General features: G+C 50.2%; 1 protein-coding gene across 5 annotated transcripts in view; it reads left to right on the plus strand.

The window, feature by feature from the left end:
- PLXNA2 (plexin A2) overlaps positions 1 to 22,209 on the plus strand; it is a 219,167-nt gene that overhangs the window by 73,258 nt on the left and 123,700 nt on the right. The window contains exon 4 of one of the 5 annotated variants that reach the window (XM_067032505.1): positions 12,770 to 13,029. The exons of the other annotated variants lie outside the window; for them this stretch is intronic. Within the exon in view, the coding sequence (XP_066888606.1) occupies positions 12,770 to 12,814 (45 nt within the window). The 3' untranslated portion in view covers positions 12,815 to 13,029. Of the gene's footprint in view, positions 1 to 12,769; positions 13,030 to 22,209 lie in introns of those variants that run through there. 5 annotated transcript variants of the gene reach the window in all.

Here is a 22,209-nt window from a genome sequence, read left to right on the forward strand (position 1 = left end):
CTTCCAGAAGCTCTAGGACATTCTCAACAGTCAGGGCAGCCTCCATCAAGAACTCTGGCCAAAGAGTTAGAGAGCAAAGAGGGTTAAAACTTGACACCGACAGAAGTAAGTGAAGCCTGGAAATTATGTGTGGATTTCCTTTGTCTAGTTGATGCCAGTCCCCAGCGACCTAGAGACTCGGGGAACCAGCGAACTGACATGCCAACGTAGCCCCAAGCTCTGCTCTCTATTTTGGGAACTCTCTCTCCGTTCTGTAGCCCCAGGTGCAGACTCACTCAGGTGCTGAGTTGCACAGAATCCCATCGAGCGAGCTGGGAATCCATGAGTGGTTTGGGGGCGAGGAGGAGGAGCTCTGGGAATGAGCCAGGTAAGGTGTGAGGAACTGAAGCCAGAGGTTAGGAATCCATCCACTTAGAAACTGAAAGAGCAAAGACCCTTTCTCCTAAGTTCCTGCCAGTGTGTCTCCTTCACCCTCCTCCAAATCTGTGCTTCTTCCTACCTTTGGTGAATTATTATGTCAGTGCATGAAATCCTTATTTTGTGTTCTTTGAAAATTTCATTACTGTACCATTTTGCATGTTTGTCGATTTCACTTTCCTTGCCCCCTACCCTATGGACTTTACCTCTCATTGTTTTGAACTTCTGGAACATTTTCCAAAGCACTCCACCTGCATTTGTCATTAAGCTTCACATGTATCTGTATGTCTCCCTCCCAGTGCAAGCTGCTGGGGGCAAAGCCCAAATCACAGTCCGCTTTCTGTGCCTAGCACTGTGCTTTTCATAGCAGGCATTCGAGCAATACCTGAATTGCTGCATTCTGTCCTCATCAGATCTTCAGGAAGTCCCAGAAGGTTTGTGAGCCTGTCTCCTTTGTCTTTGGAGTCCCGGCCCCCATCTCAGTGGACAGAGCCTGGTGACCAGCTGGTGGCTTTACTTCCAGCCAACCTAGTATCAGCTCTTAGCATAGCTACCCAAGCCAAAGGCCTCACCCACGAAGGTGCAACTGGGTTGGCACTCAGGTGACCTGCTGCTGGCATTTCCACGGGAGTTCCCAATCAGTTGAGATTTCTTTTTTCTCTCTCTTGCAGAATCTTGCTATTTGGGGTTGATTGCTTTCTACACCATGTGTTAAATGTGAGAAATGTCATCTGCCCTTCCCTGGGGTGGTGGAGATGGGGTACCTTTTCAGAGTCCTGTCTCCTTGGACCACTGGAGGTGAGCCCTGCCCTCTTGTGGGAAGTGACCCTCGGTTTATCTGTACAGCATAAATAGCCCTCAGCTGTAGCAGGAAGTGAGCCCTTAGGGGGGAAGTTTCTGAGCAGGAGGGAGGAGTACAGTAAGCACTGAATCAGTTTGCCAATGGAAGCTGTGGAACATTTGGTTTTTTTTGGTCAAAAAATGAGACCCAGGTGTCCTGGCCCATGTAGAGGATGAAGTCTCGCCTGGAAGCTTGGGGCTTCACGTAGTGCTGGGACTCTGCAGTCCTGAGATGAAGGAGGGATGCCCCAGCCACAAGCTTGCCTCTGGGTCCCACAGGAGTGAGACAAATCCCTCAAGACCAGCCTAGCGCTAGAACGGCCCTTAACCTAGTAGAAGCGCCCAGGCCTGTGGGCTTTTTAGACAAATGAAATTAAATGAGGGTTTGCCCTGGTCTGATGGGGAGAGCCCTGTGGGTTCTTCCCTGATAGGAGAATTATGGGAGCAAAACAGTTGAGAGAATAAAGGATGCAAAATGAGGCCGGGACTGGAAATCAGAAAACCCTCATTCAATTGCGCGCTCTGCCACTTTCTAGATACATAACCTTGGGCAAGTCTCAGAAACTCACAGAGCTTTGTTTCCCCATATATAAAGTTGGGATAATAATTCTCACCTCGCAGGCCTGTTGTGAGGCTGACGTGAGGTACTGTATATGGAAATACTTCATAAGCAATAAAAACATTCTATACATGTAGGGTATTATTATGCTGTCCCATCCAGGACTTGGTTCCTTCTGGGTAAGAGAATGTGCACTATAAAATGAATCAGAGGGCTTCTCCGGTGGCGCACTGGTTGAGAGTCCACCTGCTGATGCAGGGGACACAGGTTCGTGCCCCGGTCCAGGAGGATCCCATGTGCCGCGGAGCGGCTGGGCCCGTGAGCCAGGGCCACTGAGCCTGTGCGTCCAGAACCTGTGCTCCACAGCGGGAGAGGCTACAGTGGTGAGAGGCCCACGTACTGCAAAAAAAAAAAAAAAAAAGAATCAGAGCCTGGGCACCCATCACCTCGAGCAGCGAGGGCCAGGTGACTGCAATAGACCCACCAATACCTGGCTGCCCAGACCTCATAAAAGAGGCAAAAGGAATCCTTCCATCTCCACGCTCCTTTGTAACTTCAAACTGGAGGCAAAAGAGAGGCTGAGGTCCAGCACATTTGGTTTCATTCCTGACTTCCTGTCCCCGAGACCTCTCATGACTGTAATTCCCATGGCTGGCCCCCACCTAAGCCTCTTTGCTAACAGAGTATTTTTAACCTGCCACCTCCTTCCGCTTTGCCGATCTGCAGACAAGGGTCCCAGCGAGATAACAGAATCCATTAGTGCCGCTAGCATCAGGCAGTGCCTGCTAAGTATGTCCTGAGGAGCGCCCTCCCCAGCCACCCCTGCCAGATGATGGACACGCTGAGGGCGAGGCAGGCTGGCTCCGGGCCCAGGCAAAGGAAGCTCCAGCGGGGCCCCAGAAGGAGTTCGTGTTCCCCCTTCTTAGGACTTTTCAGGGATGGTCCCTTTCCACGTGTATACAGGAGCCAAATTATCCCACTTCTAAGAGTGGATCAGATGCCCTTGTCTTCCCTTTCCTCTCAAAATCCCATAGGGGGCTTCCCTGGTGGCGCAGTGGTTGAGAGTCCGCCTGCCGTTGCAGGGGACACGGGTTCATGCCCCGGTCCGGGAAGATCCCACATGCCGCGGAGCGGCTGGGCCCATGAGCCATGGCCACTGAGCCTGGGCGTCCGGAGCCTGTGCTTCGCAACGGGAGAGGCCACAACAGTGAGAGGCCCGTGTACCACAAAAAAAAAAAAAAAAAAAAAAAAAAAAAAAAAAAAATCCCATAGGGATTTGGGAAGAAAGCATTTCTTAGAAGATGTCTGAGACTGGCCCTCAAAGGAAGACACCACCAAGGGGTAACTGGTGTTAAACCCCTGGGATGGAGGCGGGGGAGGAAGAGCCACTTACTCCTTACCTTTGGTTGGGGCAGGGCAACGAGAAACTAACTACAGAGTCTGGAAAAGGATTCAGGGGAAGGGAGGGCAGAACTCGTGGCTCTTCCCTCGACCCTTCTCAGGTAGAAGTTGGTAGTGATGGAGCAGAGGAGTTTGGCAGAGCACAGAAGGGGCAGAGGCGGATTGGCGGGGAGGGGCTGGCCGGGGAAGGGAAGATCTCTTCAGCGGGGCTGAAGGTGTCCCCTAGCCAACTCCTCTCTAACCATTCACACACACACCCCCAGCCCCTCCTGCTAAGGCCAATTTCCATGTTAAACTGTTCATTACGGCCACCCAGCAATACTGTATGGAGGTGTCAGAACCCATCAGTGCAGGGAGAGTGGACAGGTGAACACATGAATACATCCCCTGCCCCGCGCTCTGCGGGAGGCTCAGACCCTGGGGAAATGGTGATGAGGAGCCGCCATGCTGATTTCCAAGGGTGGGAGAAGGGCATCCAGCCCACAGGCAAAACTCGATTCACTGAGCTAGTATTTACTGAGCATCACCAGTCGTGGTGCTGTGTTTGGCACAGGACTGAACAAAGCACAGTCAATGGGGAAAAGGATACCAGCAAGTAACTGCAGGAGTTACTGCTTGTTACGGTGGTGACCCGTGTTAAAGGGATGTGTGAGGTCCCATAGGCAGGTGAGAACCTGTAACGAGGGAACCAGGGTTATTGGGGGTAGGGGTGGGGATCAGAAGAGGCTTCCCTGGGGAAGCAAGATGTAAGCTGAACTGGTAATGCTTCATCAGCCTCTCTGCTTCAGCCCTGGGCACAGTTTAGAGCCGCCCCCCTCCGCCGTCCACGTTCCTCTCCAGCCATTCCAGGCATAGGCGTGCTCCCCTCGACTCCTTAACGCCTTGCTCTCCCTTGCTGCCCACATCCAGTTAGTCCATCAGCCTTCTCCAGGTGCCCCTCCTGCCCCCCTCTCCCCCTCCCTACCCCAGCCCAGCTGAGGCTTTTCTATCTGCTCCTGAAGTTGTGCTGGCTCCTGGACACCTCCTCCCTTAAGTTAGTGGCCACATTCTTTCACCCTTTTCACCGCTCCCCACAGCTTTTAGGATGTAGCTTAGACACCTGAGCAAGGTCCTGGCATCCGGCCACCAGGAACACTTCATCTCTACTCACATCCCTACCCCACCTCTGCCACACTCACACCCCTTGGTTCTAGTTTTGCTCTTTCCTGAGTGCCCTTCTTGGTCCACAATTCAGATTTCACCTCTGTGAAGCCTTCCCGGATTTTCCCATTCAGTTAAGTCCTTGCTATTGGTGACAACACTTAGCAAAGGTGGGTTTCTAGGTGAGTTATTTATATTCCTTTCTCTGAGGCAGTGTGCACGATGACAGGTGTCACAGACTTTGGGATGGGACTATCTGGGTTCAAAGTGTGGTCTGTCCACTTGCTGGTGTGACTTTGGCCAAGTAACTTAACCTCTCTGTGCCTTATTTTTCTCATCAGCAATACGGGTGAATGGCGGTACCTATCTCACTGGGGTTGTCATGGGTAAAGCACACAGAAAGGGGCCTGCTTGCTATTATTTTTATTTCCTCTGTTATCGTTATCTGCCCTTCTCACCTGACTGTGAATTCCTGGAGGTCAAGAAGCACACAGAATTCATCTCTGTATTCCTCCAAAGAGATTCTGCTTCTCCCATAGTCTCTTGTAACTTCTCATAGAAAGAAACACAAAAGGCTCAAGCCAGAGAGGACTGCAGAGGTCATTTGGAGTAAATGCCTGTGTTCCTTACCAATAAACTGAGGCCCAGATGAGCTGAAGGACCTGCTCAAATCATACCGCCAGTCAGCAGCAGCCGAAGGAACCTAGCGGTCAGGAGTGTGAGATCTGGGTCTAACTCAGGCTTTCCTGCGCCAACACAAATGCTATTTCTGTCTCCTCTTTGGAGAACAGATGGTCAGTGTCATCTCCAGCCTTCTCTTGGCATATCACTGAGCCACCCTTTCAGATGGCCCCTCAGCCTTGTACCCTCCCCGCTAATGGATCTCTGTTGTCCTAAGCCCTTTGGCCCTTCCTAATGAGGCAGGGTTTCCTACTTTCCAGTCAGGGTGCTGCGTGTGCTTTAAACAGGGAGCGGCAAGCCAGGTTGGGGCTTGGCCTTAATGGAGACTCCAGGGGTGGAGAGGAGAGGAGAGGGAGACCAGGTCAAGCGGACACAGTCCAGCCCCCAACCCCACCCCCTGCCGGCACCCACCCTGCCAGGCACCCAGGCCGCATTCAGACTCCTCCCTTCACTGCGGATTTGATACAATCTGGAAAATGCATTAAACATTACACAGAGTAGTTGACGCGTAATTAATAAAGTACAGATTTTGGCTGGAAACCTCAACCTAAAATAGCACCATGGCTGTGCTATAGCACCATGGCTGTGGGGTGAAGAAGGGCAAGGGAGGGAGGCTCAGAAGATGGCATGTGATGAGAACCAAGACCATTGTCTCTGCAAATAACAGGGTCACTTCTCTCTGAAATTAAGGAGGGAGGAGAAAGAGAACAATTGTAATTTTTTTTTTTTTTTTTTTTTTTGCGGTACGTGGGCCTCTCACTGTTGTGGCCTCTCCCGTTGTGGAGCACAGGCTCCGGATGCGGAGGCTCAGCGGCCATGTCTCACGGGCCCAGCCGCTCCACGGCATGTGGGATCTTCCCGGACCGGGGCACGAACCCGTGTCCCCTGCATCGGCAGGCGGACTCTCAACCACTGCACCACCAGGGAAGCCCTGTAATATTTTTATTAATAAGGGTGAGACTGGACCTTGGGCAGGCAAAATGTCTTGCCCCGGGATAGTTGTGTGTCTCCCAGGATAGAGCCAGGGACCTGAGTGTGGGCCAGCACCTTGGTAAAAGACCACCTTTTGTGTGTCACTGAACCACTCTCATGAGGTTGCACATTCCAGGGCTGTTTTTAATTTGAGAGATGTTTTAATGGCATTTTGAGACAGCCTGTTCCCTCACCAGTTCTCCAGAGAGGCTGGAGGGAGCTTTGTGTCTTCTTTGAAGAAGCAAAAAAAAAAAAAAAAAAAAGGACTTTTCTTCTGCCAGCATGTTCAGAGAGCCTTTTGCTGCAGTTAACTAGCCTTGTGGTGTGAGGGGAGAGGTGAGGAAGGGGCTTGAGGAAGTGGAGGGAAAGGGGGGAAAAGGCTTCTGTGATTAATTCAAATGCTTGGCCTCCGGGGCTTTCTCTGCTGAAGCTGGAGCCCTGCTGCTTTCTGCCAGCGGATCCCAAACTGGGTTTCAGAAGCAAAATGCAAATTTCAGCCCAACTAATCAACCCTGACAGGGTAGCATCACCTCGAGCCTGCCAGTCATTAACCATCGACCCAAGGCAGACCTGAGAAATGAAGAGTGCCAGTCCCAGATGGAGGAGGTCATGATGGAAGTTTCCGGAAACTTCAAAATGATATCACCATAGAGCAGAACCTTGACGCCAAAAGGGAAACTGAGGCAGGCAGGAAGTCCCAATGTGATCCCCTCATGCCACTTATAATATTTCTTTCCTCTCTCTGCAAGACAGAAATGAACTTGATCTTCTTTTTTAAACAGCTGTGGGTGGGTGAGGATGTATAAAAGTCTATTATATTATGAGACCCTATGGGCCCTCTATGAGAATAATTAATCTATTAATTACGTGACATAAAGAAAACAGCAGCTTCTATGGCATGATCTCTGTTGCATTTGTTACTCTATCCCCAAGGCATAAGCACTTATCCTTGGCATCTAGAAGGTCTTCAGAAATGTCTGTGGTGAAATCTTTGCTCCAGACCTCCCAGAGCCTCAGTATATTCATCTGCAGGATGGAGATAAAGAGAGCTTCTCTTTCCTCCAGGCTGTTGAGTGGATTGAATGTGGAGCTGTTGTTGGTCAACCACATGGTGATGTCTGACTGCCTCGCTCTGCCTGGTTCTGGCTTCTCCGCTCTTCCCTCCCGTGCCTGGGTCGCAGCCAGCTAGACAGAGCTGGCAGTCAGAGAGACACAAGGAGCTTCTGCCCTCTAGCCCCCAGCTCCCCATGCAGCCACCTTGTTCTCAAATATCCAGAATTTGAACCCAGAACCTTGTACAGCTACTTCTTCCCAGGGGGAAATAGGTCACAGATCCAGAGCTGGGGCAGGCCATCAGCAAAATTCCCAGCTCTAACCCTTTCTACTTCTAGGGGGTTTGTTCTAAGGAAGGAGAGAAGGGGCAGAGAAGGAAAGTGCTGTCTCTGGTGCCGAGAGAGGGCGGGGGGGAGAGGCAGGTTGGGTTTCACTGGCATTCCAGAGCAGGCTTTTTCTATGTAGCAGAATCAGAGCTGAGGGAGCCACGGAGACCAGAGGAGCCTCAGAGCCGACTGTGGGCAAACCTGATAGCCCATCTGGAATCCATCCATGGCCTGCCTTCCCTCCCTCCCTCCCTCCCCCACGCCCTGAGCTCACTGAAGGAGCCACGGTGGGGAAGCAGGGCCGGACGCCTTACCAGCAGGCTGGGCACACCCCCAGGTGCCAGCCCACAGGCCTATGCTGTTCCTCCCAGCTCAGAAAGCACAGGTCTCCCCTGCACCAGCCCCCAACATCAGTTCGTGCCCCTTCCTCTCAGAATCAGAGTGAGCGAACCTCAAAGCTCCCAGTAGCACAGAGGAAAGAAGGCGCCTCAGCGTCTGGACCATACCGAGGTCGTTCCAGGGGCCTGAGAGTGCCAGCCCCATTCCACGTCAGGAAGCTGTCCAGATGGGCATCCAGGTAGCACTGGGCTTTCAGAATCCTCCCAGCCCCTGGCTATCAGAGTCCTGAATCTCCTTGGATGTCTGGTGTCCCAAATCTCTCATCACTCCAATATCCTAAATGCCCGAACTCTCCCTATGGAGGGATCCCGGAGCTGGAAGACATGGCATTAAGCATAGAGCAGGGACAACTGGCTGCCTGCAGCCGCGCACTTTATCCTTAGCTCTGCTGTGGTGGTTCGCTTTTGACCTTGAGGGGGAGTCATTTGCTTTCTGAGGGACTCAGTTTCCTCTTTTCTAATAGGACACCGACCCCTGCAGGATGATCATGACGATCATAGAGGAAAATTTGGATGACAGAAACAAAAAACAAAATGTCATCGACCAAGCACACTCTCTGCAGAGCAGATGATAATACAATGGCAGTTTCAGCAAAAGTGCCAGCCAGCCTCAGCTGGGAGACTCTGACCCGCAGGGCGCCTGTCCTCTGCCTCTCTGAGGCGGCCTCCCAAAGCCTGTGGAAGGGAGATTTATTCCTCCATTTTCCTGGCATCTTCCCTACCCACTGGGTCAGTGGGAGTTATGGCAGCCTTGTCACCCACCACATTTGATTAACCTTTGATCACACCTGTCCAGCACGTGGGGATGGACACCTGTGGGGCTCTCTCTCCTCTCTCATGCAGAGATACACACTCCTTACCACGAGCTGGAAGGAATGCCCCCCACCCCCGGAATACCCTCTGCCTGGTGGGCTAGAAACAGAGCCCACCATAGGGAGGATCCTGCAAGCTGAGGAAAGCTACCCATTTGCTGGAGAACCTAACGGGGTCAGAGGCAGCTCAGACCACCTGGAGGCAACCAGGCCCTTTGCCCACCACGAATCTCTTTTCACAACAAACTTTGAGAACAGCCTGTTTTCCCATTTCAGCTTCCTGCATACTGTTTGCCTAATCCGTCTGTCTAAAATCCCTCTCCAAACACGAGGTTTCCTGCCCAGCACTGGCAATCAGAGAGCTAATTATCCGGGATTAGAAATGGGGGGTGGGGGCTCCCATTTAATTACAGGAAAAAATTAGACCAACTGGGCTTCCCTGGTGGCAAAGTGGTTGAGAGTCTGCCTGCCGATGCAGGGCACATGGGTTCGTGCCCCGGTCCGAGAAGATCCCACGTGCCGCAGAGCGGCGGGGCCCCGTGAGCCGTGGCCGCTGCGCCTGCGCGTCCGGAGCCTGTGCTCCGCAGCGGGAGAGGCCACAGCAGTGAGAGGTCCGCGTACGGCAAAAACAAAAACAAAAAAAAATTAGACCAACTGATGTGGGCAAAGCTACTGGGATTAGAATTGAAGTCCAGGTTTGAAGGCAGGTCAGTTTGGAAGGTGGGAGCGCCCTGTGCTCCATCCCGGGGTCTTCTGTTCTTGGCTGTCTCTGGAGTCCGTGAGATGAGGGTAGAAGGAGGGCTCCAAGAGATTCTCCCTTGGGGGTCGGGGAGAGAGGTGCCTATGTGTGTTAGAGAGAGACAGGGAGAGAGGCAGAGAGATGGCTGAGAAAGACAAAGAGAGGTAATAGACATGCAGAGAAGCTGGAATTGACAGGAGAAACACGAGAGAGGGAGAAAGAGATCTGCAAGTGGGAGGTGAACAGCAGGCGTTTTGGGGACCAGCATTCTGTTCTGCAGTTGCTGTGGGCTAGCATTTCTGTCATGTTCCCTTTCAAGGGGGGAAGAACTGAAAGGCCGCAGAGGCAGTCCCCCCTCCTGCCTTCCTTCTTTCCCTCTTCCGACTCCTTCCTCCAGTGCCCGGCATGCTGGCCCAGTATTGCCACACACAGCACAGGTGACGAATATGTAGGAGGACAAGGATGGGGCAGGGGGCATGAACTCCATTGGGCTCCTAGTGATCTTGAGTCTCTTCTGTGGCCTGAAGATGGGGCTTCCTGCCAGTCCTTGCTTTCTTCTCCTAGGAGAAGAACCTCCTGGCTCAGAGAAGCATTCACTCATTAACTAATCCATTCGTTCTTCCGTTTTGCAGATAGTTAGGGAGCAGTATTATGGGCCAGATGCACAGTGATCTATGGGTTTTCATCAGCCCAGAAGAATGCACATTGACCTCTGGCTCTAAGTTGTGAGTGATAATCTCCTCATTTCTTCCCCCTCTTCCAAGACCTCACATACACTTAAACCATCCTGGGAATAGTTGAGAAACACACCGTGGCCAGCTCCTGCCCACAGAGGCAAAAGAAGATATGAGCACACAGTGCAAAGGCCTGAGAATACATCAAGGGAACAGACAACAGAATGCAAATTTGTGCAGTACAGAGTATATGAGTGCATAACTTCTTTCCATATACAGAATTAGGTGACTTATAAAAGATTTGGCAAACATGTGTAGTGAAAACCAGTATGGAACTAGAAAGTTCAAGCCGTAAGAGGGGAGCGGAAATAAATATGCTAAGAATAAAGCCAATATAGGCACCAGCACCCAGCCTCAAATTTGGCCTGAGTATCCTGGCAGCCGAATCAAAAAGGGAAATGAGATGAACTAGAATTCTTAGTCTGCAGTAGAAGTATACCTATTTTTTCAGGAGAGACAATTCCTGGACATTACATAAGTGATTTAATCATCTGAGCACTTGTACAGAAACCAGGACAAAATCTGACATCAAAATCAGAAACCTCTTTTATATGGTAATTTCTATTATAAACTTCCACTAAAGTGCCAAGGCCATTACATCCATGTAACAATTATCATTCAGTGAATTACTCTCGTGGAGTAACCAACAATAAAAAGCAAGTAGATAAGGCCATTGAGGAAAGTGAAACTTGCTGGTTATTCTTTTGTGGTCCAAGTTTGCAGCTTTCTGGAGCTCTAACTTGATTCAAGGATAGAATGCAATTTTTAAAGCAACCACTTTGTGCTTGACACTCTGCTAAAAGTTGAATAAAATGAACTATATAGATTCAGCTTCTACATCTGGGAATTTATAATTTTTGTGGACACTTCTCTAGAGGCTCAGATAGCAGAATAAGAGCCTTAAAATGGTAGACAGTAAGATGTTAACGTCATACACAAGGCAAAGGTGAACGCATTTGGGGGAGGCATGCAGCTTAATAAAAGATTGTAGAATCAAACTGACCCAGGTTCCAAAATCTCTGTCTACCACTTACTGGCTATGTGACCTAAGGCAAGTTACCTGACCTCTCTGAGCCACAGTTTCTTCATCAGTGAAATGCGTTTGGGGGATTAAAGTAGATATTTTGTGTAAGGTGCCTGGTGCCCCATCCAACATGTAGCATGTGCCCAATTAGTGGCAACTACACTCCATTCCAGGGTTACTGAAGAAGGTGGCATTCCTAGCGTGGGGAGAGGAGCCATGAGCAAGGGAGGAGACTCAAGAGTTCTCTGGTCCTTGCCAGGATTGCTGGGGACCCATCGCCCCTTCTGAGAAATCCCCTCAAAGCCATCAGCTTCCTAGTGGTTGGGACTGTCCAGAGCAGTTCTGCAGATGTTCCACCCTAAGTTGTCTCCCAGGAAGCCCCAGAATTCTCTCCCTCTCTGCTCTGTTTCTGTCACAACTTGACAGGGAAACCCATGACCCTCCTTTCCCTAGCCTGCTTTCGTTCCTCTTCAGAAATGCCCAGGACTTGGCCTTTCAGCAAAGGAAGGCCCATCACTTCTTGTAAGGAAGGCCCATCCTTCCCCATCCAGCCCCGTGGTCTCCCCATACCTCAGCCCTCAGGGGCCCCTCCTCTGCTCGTCAAGGCGAGGTTCAGGTGTCAGGTAGGGTGAGGGGCACCACCTCCTGCTTCTCCTTGAGGCATCCTTGTCTAGATTGGATGTCAGCCAGTCCCAGGCAGCCGCTAAGTGACAGCAAAGGCGGGGGTGGATGGGAAGCCACATGATGTTCCCCCACCCACCCCGACCACACCTCTCTGACAGCTGGGCACCCAGAGCTGCCCTGAGCCACAGAGCTGGGCGGGAAGAGAGAGGCAGATCCAGAGCATCGCGGTGTTGAGTCAGGAGCCAGGAACACACCGGGCTGCTCCTTCGGACACATCTCTTTCGCCCAGCCTCTCTCTCTCTGCTTTTTTTTTTTTTTTTTTTTTTGCAGTTTCTCTGGTACTTTCCAGCTCACTGCCAAATTGTCAAAAACTATGAGAGGCAAAGTGCTGTTCAGTTAATGATTCCAGTCCCTGGAGAGGTGGAGCGCTCTTTTAAGAGAAGAAAATAGAGAGGAGTTGGGGGTGTGCGAGGGGCAGAGAGGGGGATGTTTCAGTACTTTAAACAAAAGCTAACCTGCAGCTCCTTCTAGCTCTTTTTCAGGAACAGATTAGAAGTGGGGAGGTTTGCCCCGAGCAACCTTCTCTCTGTGGGGAAAGGCCTGGGGCCTCCCCCTCACTTTTCTCTTTTGCACAGAGTAGAAGGGGACTGAATCAGAATGCTGCCATCCCTTCAGGCCCAGTGGCCTCTACCCTCTGTGTCCCCAGCGTAGGAGACCCCAGCAAACCCATCCCTTCGCACTCAGGGAGACTGCCTGCAAAAGCAGCCTACAAGCTCCCACGGTGCAAAGGGCCCCTGCTGTTCCTCCGGTCCCTCCACACACACCCCTCCTTCCCCAAATGCTCCCTTGGAGAGGACTGAGAGTAGGGTGTGACCGATGGCCCCAGTGGACCCCTGAAGAATTCCCTCCCTGCCCAGTTTTCCTCCTCAGTCTGGTCCCACCCAAGTCTATGGTCCCACCCAAGTCCAAGTCTATGGATCAACAGCAAATCAGCCAAAAATTCCAGCCAAGTGCTTTCACATTCCTTATCTAATCTGTTCTCACCACAGCCTTGTCATGTAGGCTGTACTGTTTTTTACCAGTTTTGCAGATGAAGAAAGTGAGAATTAACTCCCTTGGCTGAATGCCCCTGTGTGGCCTCCGCCCCCAGCGAGTTAAGACATCAGCCCTGACTGGACAGTCAACGCCTCTCAGAAGGGAAGATTGAAGTGTGGGGCTTGAAAGGTCTAGAAAGGAAACCGAAAAACCTCTGTAGAGGCTGCCCTCTTCATAGAGACGAGACCTGCGTGCCCTTTAACTTCCGTCATCTGCAAGTGTGATCTGCCTTTGGGTGGGGCAGGGGGTATTTTTTAAGTTATTTTGATTCATATTGTCCCTAGAACAGTTCCCTGCCATCTTGATACCTCTTCATCTGTTCACATCCTCATACAAAAATTCTATCAGCTGCAAAAATGCAGCCGCACCTTGGGTGCCATGGTGTGTGGGCTGTCCAGAGCCCAAGAGTTCATAGCATCCTGGTAGTGGGATCCTTTCAGGGGTCGGGAGGAGGGGCAGGGACTGGAAAAGAAGAGCAGGGGCTGCAATTTGCTGACCCTTGAGCCCACTGGATATTCTGCTAATGTTCACGGAAAAGGCGGTACAAGGTTTGCTCCGTACAAGGCTTCCCTCCTTCACTACCTGCCCCCGGTGAGCTCCTGGCACCTGCTTCACTGTTGTACCCAGGCACCAGCAGGGGCTCCGTGCTGGCACTGTGCCCAGCAGCTGTGGGGAGTCAGCACAGGAGGGGGCGGGCATCGAGGAGAAGCAGGGGTCCGGCCAAAGAGAAGTTGGCGACCGGGAAGGGTCTCTGAGCAGCCATGCCAGGGCGTGCAGCTAGAGTCCATGGCAGATGGAGCAGATGAGACAATCCTTGCTCACCAGCCCCACCCCATCCCACCTTGATTAGAATGATCCGGCCCCAGAAGAATAGCAATGAATTAATTAGGGGTCTGTTGTCATGAAGCAGCTCATTATTAGAGTCCCTCTCCTGGGAGGGGAGATGGGGAAAGGTGTGAAGATGACAGTTATTCAAACAGAATCTTTTAAAGAGCTAGACCCTCCCTCAGCTGTCTGTTCTGCCCTTGGGCTCTGCCAGGAAGTCAGACACACCAAAGCCTGTAAGGCTGCCCTGCACTGCACTGGCCGCCCCAGATTTCAGGGGGTGGAGGCTTTCTGGCCTCTCTTCCTTTCCCTTCTCTGACCCTGTTTCTCAGACCCCAACTCTGACCACATTTTCATGATCTTAACTCTTGCTCTCCATCTGCCTTTGAGCCAGCAGAGCTCCAGCTTAATGGCCCTGGAGTTCTTCTCAGAGCAGCACCTTGAGTGTTTATAGTACTTTCCTCCTAAGAGCTCTTACCGGTCCAACGAGAGCCAAAAAGATCATTTCAACAGAATCTAATGCATATCGTGTGTTTGCGCTCCAGGTTCCAGAAGATTTGGTTGCAGGGGGCGGGGGGATGCATGGAACAAGATTCCCTCCTTTCCCCATTCTTTTCTAGAGATGGGAAAACAGAGACCCAAGCGAGTTGAGTTCTGACTCTCTGCCTACCAGCTCTGTGACCTTGAGGAAGTTTCCTCACCCCTCTGTGCCTCAGTTTCTCATCTATAACATGGGATAATAGGGTTCTTGTGAGGATTAAATGAGGAGAAGTGTGTAAAGCCCTTGGCATGGTATCTAACAATAATAGGGGTTAAATAAATGTGGGCTGTGACTTCTGTTCCATTCCTGCCTGGTTTCAGCAACAAGAATCCATCCATTCCATCAGCCTGTGTTATTGAGGTCCTGCTCTGTAAAACAGTCGTAGCCAGTACAGTGAGGCATATGGAGCTGCACAAAACATTTTGTCTGTTTTCTAGGGACTTACAGTCTTAGGAAAGATAACTGCATGTGTTCACAAGTAACTGTGCCAAGAGTCACACTAGATACTGTCGGAGTTCAAAGGAGGGATCAATACAGGCTTCATGGAGGAGGTGGCATTTGGGTTGGATCTTGAAGGCTGATTAGGATCTAGGAGGTAAAATAAATTCTTAAGCAAAGGCTCAAAGACCAAGAACCTGGGGACATAATTGGAAAATGGTGAGAAGGCCGTGTTAGCTAGACCCCTGAGTGACAAATTGTGGCATGTGAACTTTTCTAAATTATCAACAGGGACAATTAAAGGTATTTTGTGTGTGTGCATGGATTCATACAATGATTTCCTTTTTTTCGTCTTCCAAAAGTAGTGTATGTTCATCATAAAAAAAAAAAAAAATAGGAGACCGAGATAAGCGAGAGAGAAAATTACAAACACCTGAAATTTAAGGATTTTGCATACAGAAAAGGCAGGATCAAATAAGTGTTTTAAGAAGATTAATCTGGCAGTGTTTGGTAGAAGAGATTAGAGCAGGAATGTGCTGGAAGCAAGGAAATTTCTCAGGTTATCACAGTAACACAGATAAGAGGCAATAAAGACTCAGACCTAGCCCGTTAGCAATGGGAAGAGAAATACAGTGACATGGATGTGCTTCTCTCAGTTACCACGCATTTTCTGCACCATGGTAGACACATGCCACATGCGTTTTTTAAAAATGACTTTTCCTTTTAAAATCTCAGGGAGTCTCCTGCATTCAGGCACAAGCACAGTGTCAGATAGCCGTGCTCACAAACCTAGACCTCCCTTCCCATCCTTCCAGCCCGAAATGCCATCCTCAGCATTAATGAAAGCAAGAGATTACTGTTCCAGATTATAAAGTGCAGCGCAATTTTAGGCCATTGAAAAGAATGAGTTAATTAAAGAGGGTAATAACCCTCTCCTGCGACCTGCCCTTTGCTCCTTTTCCAGTTGCAGGTGGCCTTCTTTGTCACACTGGAGGAGACAGCTATATGATCTATTTTGTTCCCCAGGAGTTATCTCCAGGGACACCCAGCACTTTTTAGATGTAATTTTTAGTCCCAGTGCAGGCATTGTCCTCTTGTTTGACTTAGGGAAAACCCAAGGCCCCAGAGGGAGGCAGAGTGAAAGAGACAAGTACAGCCTTTGCAGTCAGGCAGCTGCAGCCTGGAGCTCTGCTCGGCTCCTTCCTGTGTGATCCTCCTCTAGATACTTTACGTTTCTTATTCTGTGAGATGGGAAGCCCTACTGCACAGAGTTTTCAAGATTAGCCACGTTTGTATCTCCCACTTTTTGCACACTGGCTGTCATGCTCAATAGATTTTCCATAAATATGTTGAACTAATTGATAAAGGGAGATAAGCGATTCAAAGCCCTCTGTATGTCCAGTTCTAGGAAGTGCTAGTTTCCTTTGCCCACCCCCCCCCAGCTCCCCCTGGAAATTTTCCAAGGTAGTAGTTAACCTTGGGCATATGTCAATATGCCTCATCTTTACTGCATCCTATTCTGCATTGCCTACACATGGACCCTAAAGGTTGCTTCTAAATCATTCCCAGTTCAAAAAGCCTAAGAGGTTAGATTCTATCCGGATACAGCCAGGGCATCCCCAGGCCGGTAACCTGGGTATGATGCCTTGAATGGAGATTCCGAGAGTCCAACATTGCTAGAGTTTTGGTTAAGCAGAGATTCCGATTTAGCAGGAGACGCTCATTATTCTTTATGAATTCCTCCTGCTACCCCTCTGTTCTCCCCCCAACTCTGTGCACTCCCGGTGAATTATTGCTTCGCCGCTGCGTGATTTGATTTCATCTGAGGCTGCTTAATGCTTCTTCCATCCTCGCTGTGTTTATCTTATTGTTTCCCAGAACAATCAAGTGTTTCCTCTGCCCCTGGCAGCTTCATCTTGTTCCCAGAGCCTCCTGACCTGCCCAGGTCTTGACTGGGAGCAGCCTCGAAAGCTGGGGCTGATCTAGGGTCAGAGCCCTGTGCTCCAGAGCTGCCCCATATCATTCAACTCTATAAGCTCTAGTCCCTTGTCCTGGGCCTTGGAGCTCCAAACCCTCCCTGACAGAGCGAGAACCAAGAGATTGGATTCTGGTGCTTCTGGGACTTGATGTCACTCTCCCCTGAGTCGTAAAGGGAGAGGCCCCTGGGACAGCAGCTGGTGCCCTTGTAAAGTGCAGTTTGTCCTTCACCCCAGGAAGGTGTGAAGAGAGGCTGCTCCTTGAGCTTCTGTGGGCCTCTGGATGGTGATTGCTTGGTCATCTACCCCTGGCTGATGAGAAGCAAAGAAGCCATGATTTAGAAGGAAATCCCACTCCAGCCAACCTCCCCAACCTAACCCCCAAAACACTTACCTTGCTCAGAGTACATGCTCAATAAATATTCACCACATCTCGTGTTCTCACAAGCCAGAATTCTTAGACTGTCCCAAGATGCAGAAGTCCAGAGACAGGTGGTTCCTCTAGGGACCCCCTCCCTCCCTTCCAGGAGAAAGCCCACCATGGGCTGGCCTTCTGAAATCCAGGAACCTCTAGCCTCGTGCCCCCCTCTGCTAGCTTATCCACCCCCAGCTTAATATCTAGGGCAGATTCCTGACATGCACAGAAATAGAAATAATTGTACGTGGAAATGTCAATCTCCAGTGTCAAAGCCCCTGCGATTGGCCGACAGCTCACCGGGGACCAGTGCCGGAAGCATCTGCCTGTGTGTGGGAGGATGTGTGTGTGCACATGCACACAAAGGTGAAGGCAGCCAGAATTCCCAAAGTTTAGCACACCTTGGTGACCTCCTTCCTCCTCGTGGACAGGAGGGGTCTTGACTCCCCTCTTCCTCGTCTCCCCTGGCTCCGTGCAACACACAGGCCAAGTTTTCCAGGCTCCTGTTTTGAAAGCCAAGTTTTCCAGGCTTCCTCTCCAATTATCCAAGCATTTAGGGGCAGGCTCCCAGCTGTCCTCCAGGGAGCTTCGGCCCACTGGACTGCAACTCTGCATGGATAGTTAATGTTTGCACACCTCGGGGGTTGAGAGGGGACATGAGCCAGAGGCACCCTGGAAGTCACTGCTGCTGCTTCTGTGTGTGTGTGTGTGTGTGTGTGTGTGTGTGTCTATGTGTGCATGCATGTGTAGTGTGTGCAAGATAGAGGGAGGAAGAATCTCAGAGACTGACTTTACCAAAGACTTCAATCTATAAACAATTCGGGTCATGAAACTCTACAAAAATAAACTTCAGCATGAATCCTCACCCTTGCAGCACTCAATGCACAACTGCAGATACACTTGCTCATTAACTCATTCCCAAGTTCAGTCTGAGCAGCACCAGGCCTTCTTCACCTTTCCCCTCTTTAAAGGTCTCAAAGTATACACACACACACGTATACATATACACGTACACACACGCGTGCACACACACATACACACACGTACACACACATACATATACACATACACACTTGTACACACACATACATATACACGTACACATACACACAAAAACACATAAACACTCATAAGCCCAGAATCCTGAAGCCAGAGATAAAATCGAATAATAAAGGCCTCCTCCAAAGGGAATTTTAGGACACATGGTGACGAGACCTGCTGAAATTGTTGTTGAGCCCTCAATGACTACATGTCAAAAACCTCACCCTCTCCAAATACTCAGGTCTGACAAACCAAGTTTCCAAGGAATCTGGGCTTGGACATAACAATAACACTTTTATATTTGTATCACACTCTAAAGTTTCCAAAGAACTCACATTTCCTTCCCCTCCTGCTTTTCAGTTTAGGTATCACCTCCTCCAGGAAGCCCTCCCCTCAGTCCAGGTGAGGTGCTGCCCTGCCCTCCATGCCGGCCTTCCTGGGATCCCCGTGCAAACCTCCTCTCACACGGGGTGGCCCAGGTGTGTGTGAGGACTGATTGGATTGTCTGTTTCCCCATTCCTGGGGCTTCCTAAGGGGATCCTTTCTCGAAGTGTCCCTGGCTCTTAGCACAGGCCTGGCTAACGGGAGACATGTCCTGAATGAATGTTGGACAGTACTGAAATTCAGTGAATATTGGACAGTACCAAAATTTGAAGCTATGGAAACTATCACACAAACAAGTGAAGTGACTTGCCTGAAGTCACATAGCCAATTAATGAGAAAGCTGGGAGTAGATCCCAGCCCTGCAGATGCAAACCAGTGCCTCCCTCTGTGTGGTGATGTCTCTCAAACCAATCTATTTCCTACTGAGAGGCCCAAGAAGATTCCCAAATCTATTGCTCTTCAGCAGCTCTTGCAAAAAAAAGATACTACTACTGCTACTACTACTACTACTACTACTACTACTACTACTACTACTACTACTAAAGTGATGTTAGAGTGTCAAATCCCAAGTAAAAGCTCCATAATTTAGGACTAACTAGGGAAGAAATTGATGCATAAGAAAAAGAGTTTGGAGGGACCTGCAGATAAGCTAGTTAATTGGATATGCTGATTTAAATTGGATAGTCGAATAAAGAGGCTGTCATTAATTTCTGTACAGATCTAGCTGTGATTTAAAGGAAAGCTACTACTAATAGGATTACTATTTCATTCTCATTTCAAAGAGGCCCCTCCCACCAAGAGGACCAGACAGTAAATCTCCCCTGGTTTTCACCTCACATCCTCCTGCCCCAGAGCCAGCCCTGATAAACTGCCTTTTAGCCTCCCAGCAGGCCCCCCCAAATTAGGCTCTGAGTTTATTGTTGCCTCTAGGAAGTAGGTGTTTGTCCCACTTTGGCCACTTCCTCTTTCTTTGGGGTCTGAAAGAGGAAGAGCAGCTAAAGAGAGGATTTGAACTCTCATCTGCCCATCTACTCTGTTCTCGGCTGCAGTGAATGGCTGTGTTCACACACTATTATCTCTTAGAAGAGTCACAGAGTGGCTGAGAATCAGGCTTCATGTGGGAAACCCAATACTGCCAACCCTTTAGCTGTGTGATCTTGGGAAAATCACATAACTCTCCATGCCTCCAATTTCCCATCTGTACAATGGGAATAATAATAATGTCTACCTCATGGGTTCTTGTACAGGTTAAATGAGTTCATTTTTGTTAAGTACTTTCAACAGCACCCAGCACATTGTAAAAGCAATAGAAGGGGTAGCTATTAAATTCTTTAGGCCAACAGGGCCCTTTGAAAATCCACCAAGATCATCTTCACTACCTTCAGGCAGGACCACATTTAACCATGAAGCCAAAGAAGTCACCCCGTGTTCAGAACCCTCCTGAGAAAGAAGATACTGTCTTCTGTGGTCACCCACTCTGTAGTCAGGGCTCCTCATGACAGGAAGTCTTACTAGAGCTAGCCTTAATCTCCTTGCACAATGGTTTAGGCACATTTTGTCTTTTGCTCATCTTTGTAGAGACTGTCACCCTGCATGGTAGCACACTGCCCTTCTTATCCCACCTTCTGAGCTTTGTCCAAGCAAATTGACACCACTAGCTCTGCATGTCCGCTGAGGTGAAGCCCTCCCAGGAGAGGAGGAGCCCACGTAGAAAGACGGGTTGAAGTGACTGGCTTTCCCCTGTCTGCATCACCTCCCTCCTCTGACCCTTCTCCATGCTCCTCCTCTGCCTGGTTGGATGCCTGGCTGGGGCCTGTGCAACCTGGTCTGGTAGTGCCCTTCTCTTGGATTGGATTCATGGCCTATTTCAGTGTATTGTTGTCCTTGTGGTCATTGAAACCTGGCCCTGGAGACACAAGCTCAGAAGCTGAAGAGAACTCACTTTGTGGGACACCACAGAAGAGACTCAATCTGTTGCATTTTAAAAATCCCAATTTGGGGGCTTCCCTGGTGGCGCAGTGGTTGAGAGTCCGCCTGCCTATGCAGGGGACACAGGTTCGTGCCCCGGTCTGGGAGGATCCCACATGCCGCGGAGCGGCTGGGCCCGTGAGCCATGGCCGCTGGGCCTGGGCGTCCGGGGCCTGTGCTCCGCGACGGGAGAGGCCACGACAGTGAGAGGCCCGCATACCACAAAAAAAAAAAAAAAAAAAAAATCCCAATTTTGTTTGGGACTCTGTCACAGTCGCCACCACCACCCTGTGTCTGGCAAGGATGGAGGACAACACTGAACCTCAGAACTTCCCATCCAAGAAAGAGAAAGATGGGGACTCGTGTGCTTGAATTACAGTAGGGCCCACCTTCGTCCCTCCTCAGTCACGGGGCGTTCTCTTCATCAGCCATGTGCTTTCCTCTGGACCACACCGGCTGGAGCTGGTGGGAGCCCCAGGTCCACCCCTGACTAGCTATGTCCATGAATGGAAGCGCTTGGATGAGATGGGCTCCAAAGCCCTACAACTCCGGCAGTTTTCATAAGTCTGTGATTCTCCTGTGAGAGACCCTGAGAAGATTGCTCCTTCCTGTTATTTAGAGAGGAAAACTGAGCCTTGGGGAGATGAGGTAACTGACCTAAACGTGTACCATTAGGGCAGAAGTCAAGCCCAGACAAGAGCACAGTCAGAGCAGAAACCCAGGAACCCTGAGTCCCACTTTGGTGTGTTGCCCGGAGGGAGCAAAGGGAATTAGGGAAGGGAAAGACCTCTGCCGCCCAGATAGCCTCCCAGGCCTTCTGCCTGCCAGCCCTGCCCCCACCTCATTCCCTTTGACCCCCAGCCTCCTGGCCCCCTTCTCCATCTTCTCTGTCCTCCTGTTGGTATCTTGGAGAGCTGCGCCACCTCAAGGCAGATAGCATGGGATGAGGGAGTAAGTAGGGGTGCACAGACTTCTAAGGTAATCCTGCTCTTCATTTCAGGGATTTAGACTGAATGAAATAGGATAGCTTAGTTCAGGTTCGGTACCAAGAACATTTTCTGTTCTGGTTTAGTTTCAGCTCTGATGTCTGAGAGTTATGTAGGTTTGATTCTGGCTGCAACTGCTTTATTGAAAGATTGGGATTGTAGACAGAAAAAAACCAAACTGTTTAGGTCTCTTATTCAGAAAAAAGTTAATGGCTGGGATTACTCCTAACTGTGATGCAGCAGAGTACGTGATGATAAATCGTCTTTGGTTCAATTCAGCTCCAACCTGGCCATGGGTACCATCTAGTCCTGGGGACCACAGAGGGCCAGACATGGCTTTCCTCCTTCTGACTTTGTGTGCCCAGGCTCTTGGGGACGAGGCTGCTTCACCTGGCAGAGGGTTAACCCGGCCTCCCCAGGCGGGGAGATCCTGGGCTGGCCCTGGAGTGGGAGGATGGTTCCTCAGTTCCTGGGGCTGAGCCAGTGCCCGGAGGAGACTGAAACATCCCTGGAGAGGAGCAGCTGTCACAAGGAGGGTGGTGAGAAGCACTGGGACATTTCCCATTTGGAGGAGGAAGCAGAGCTTGAACTCTCCCATTTTATGGAGACGGAATATTGAGATTAAGCCAGCCAGAAGTCATGACTATCACATCTCCCCCTACCTCCTGCAATAGCCCGAGAACTTTTGTGATTAAAAGCTACTATATTTCTAGAAGGATCTCATGAAAATTTTGGATTTGTCCATCTGAGAGAGAATTCTGCTCTGAAGGTTAAGGGGAACTATTTTAATTGTGGGGCATTTTCCCAGACTGAGACCCTT

Source organism: Kogia breviceps, chromosome 1 (assembly GCF_026419965.1).
Source record: "Kogia breviceps isolate mKogBre1 chromosome 1, mKogBre1 haplotype 1, whole genome shotgun sequence".
In the NCBI taxonomy this organism is placed as follows: Eukaryota; Metazoa; Chordata; class Mammalia; order Artiodactyla; family Physeteridae; genus Kogia; species Kogia breviceps.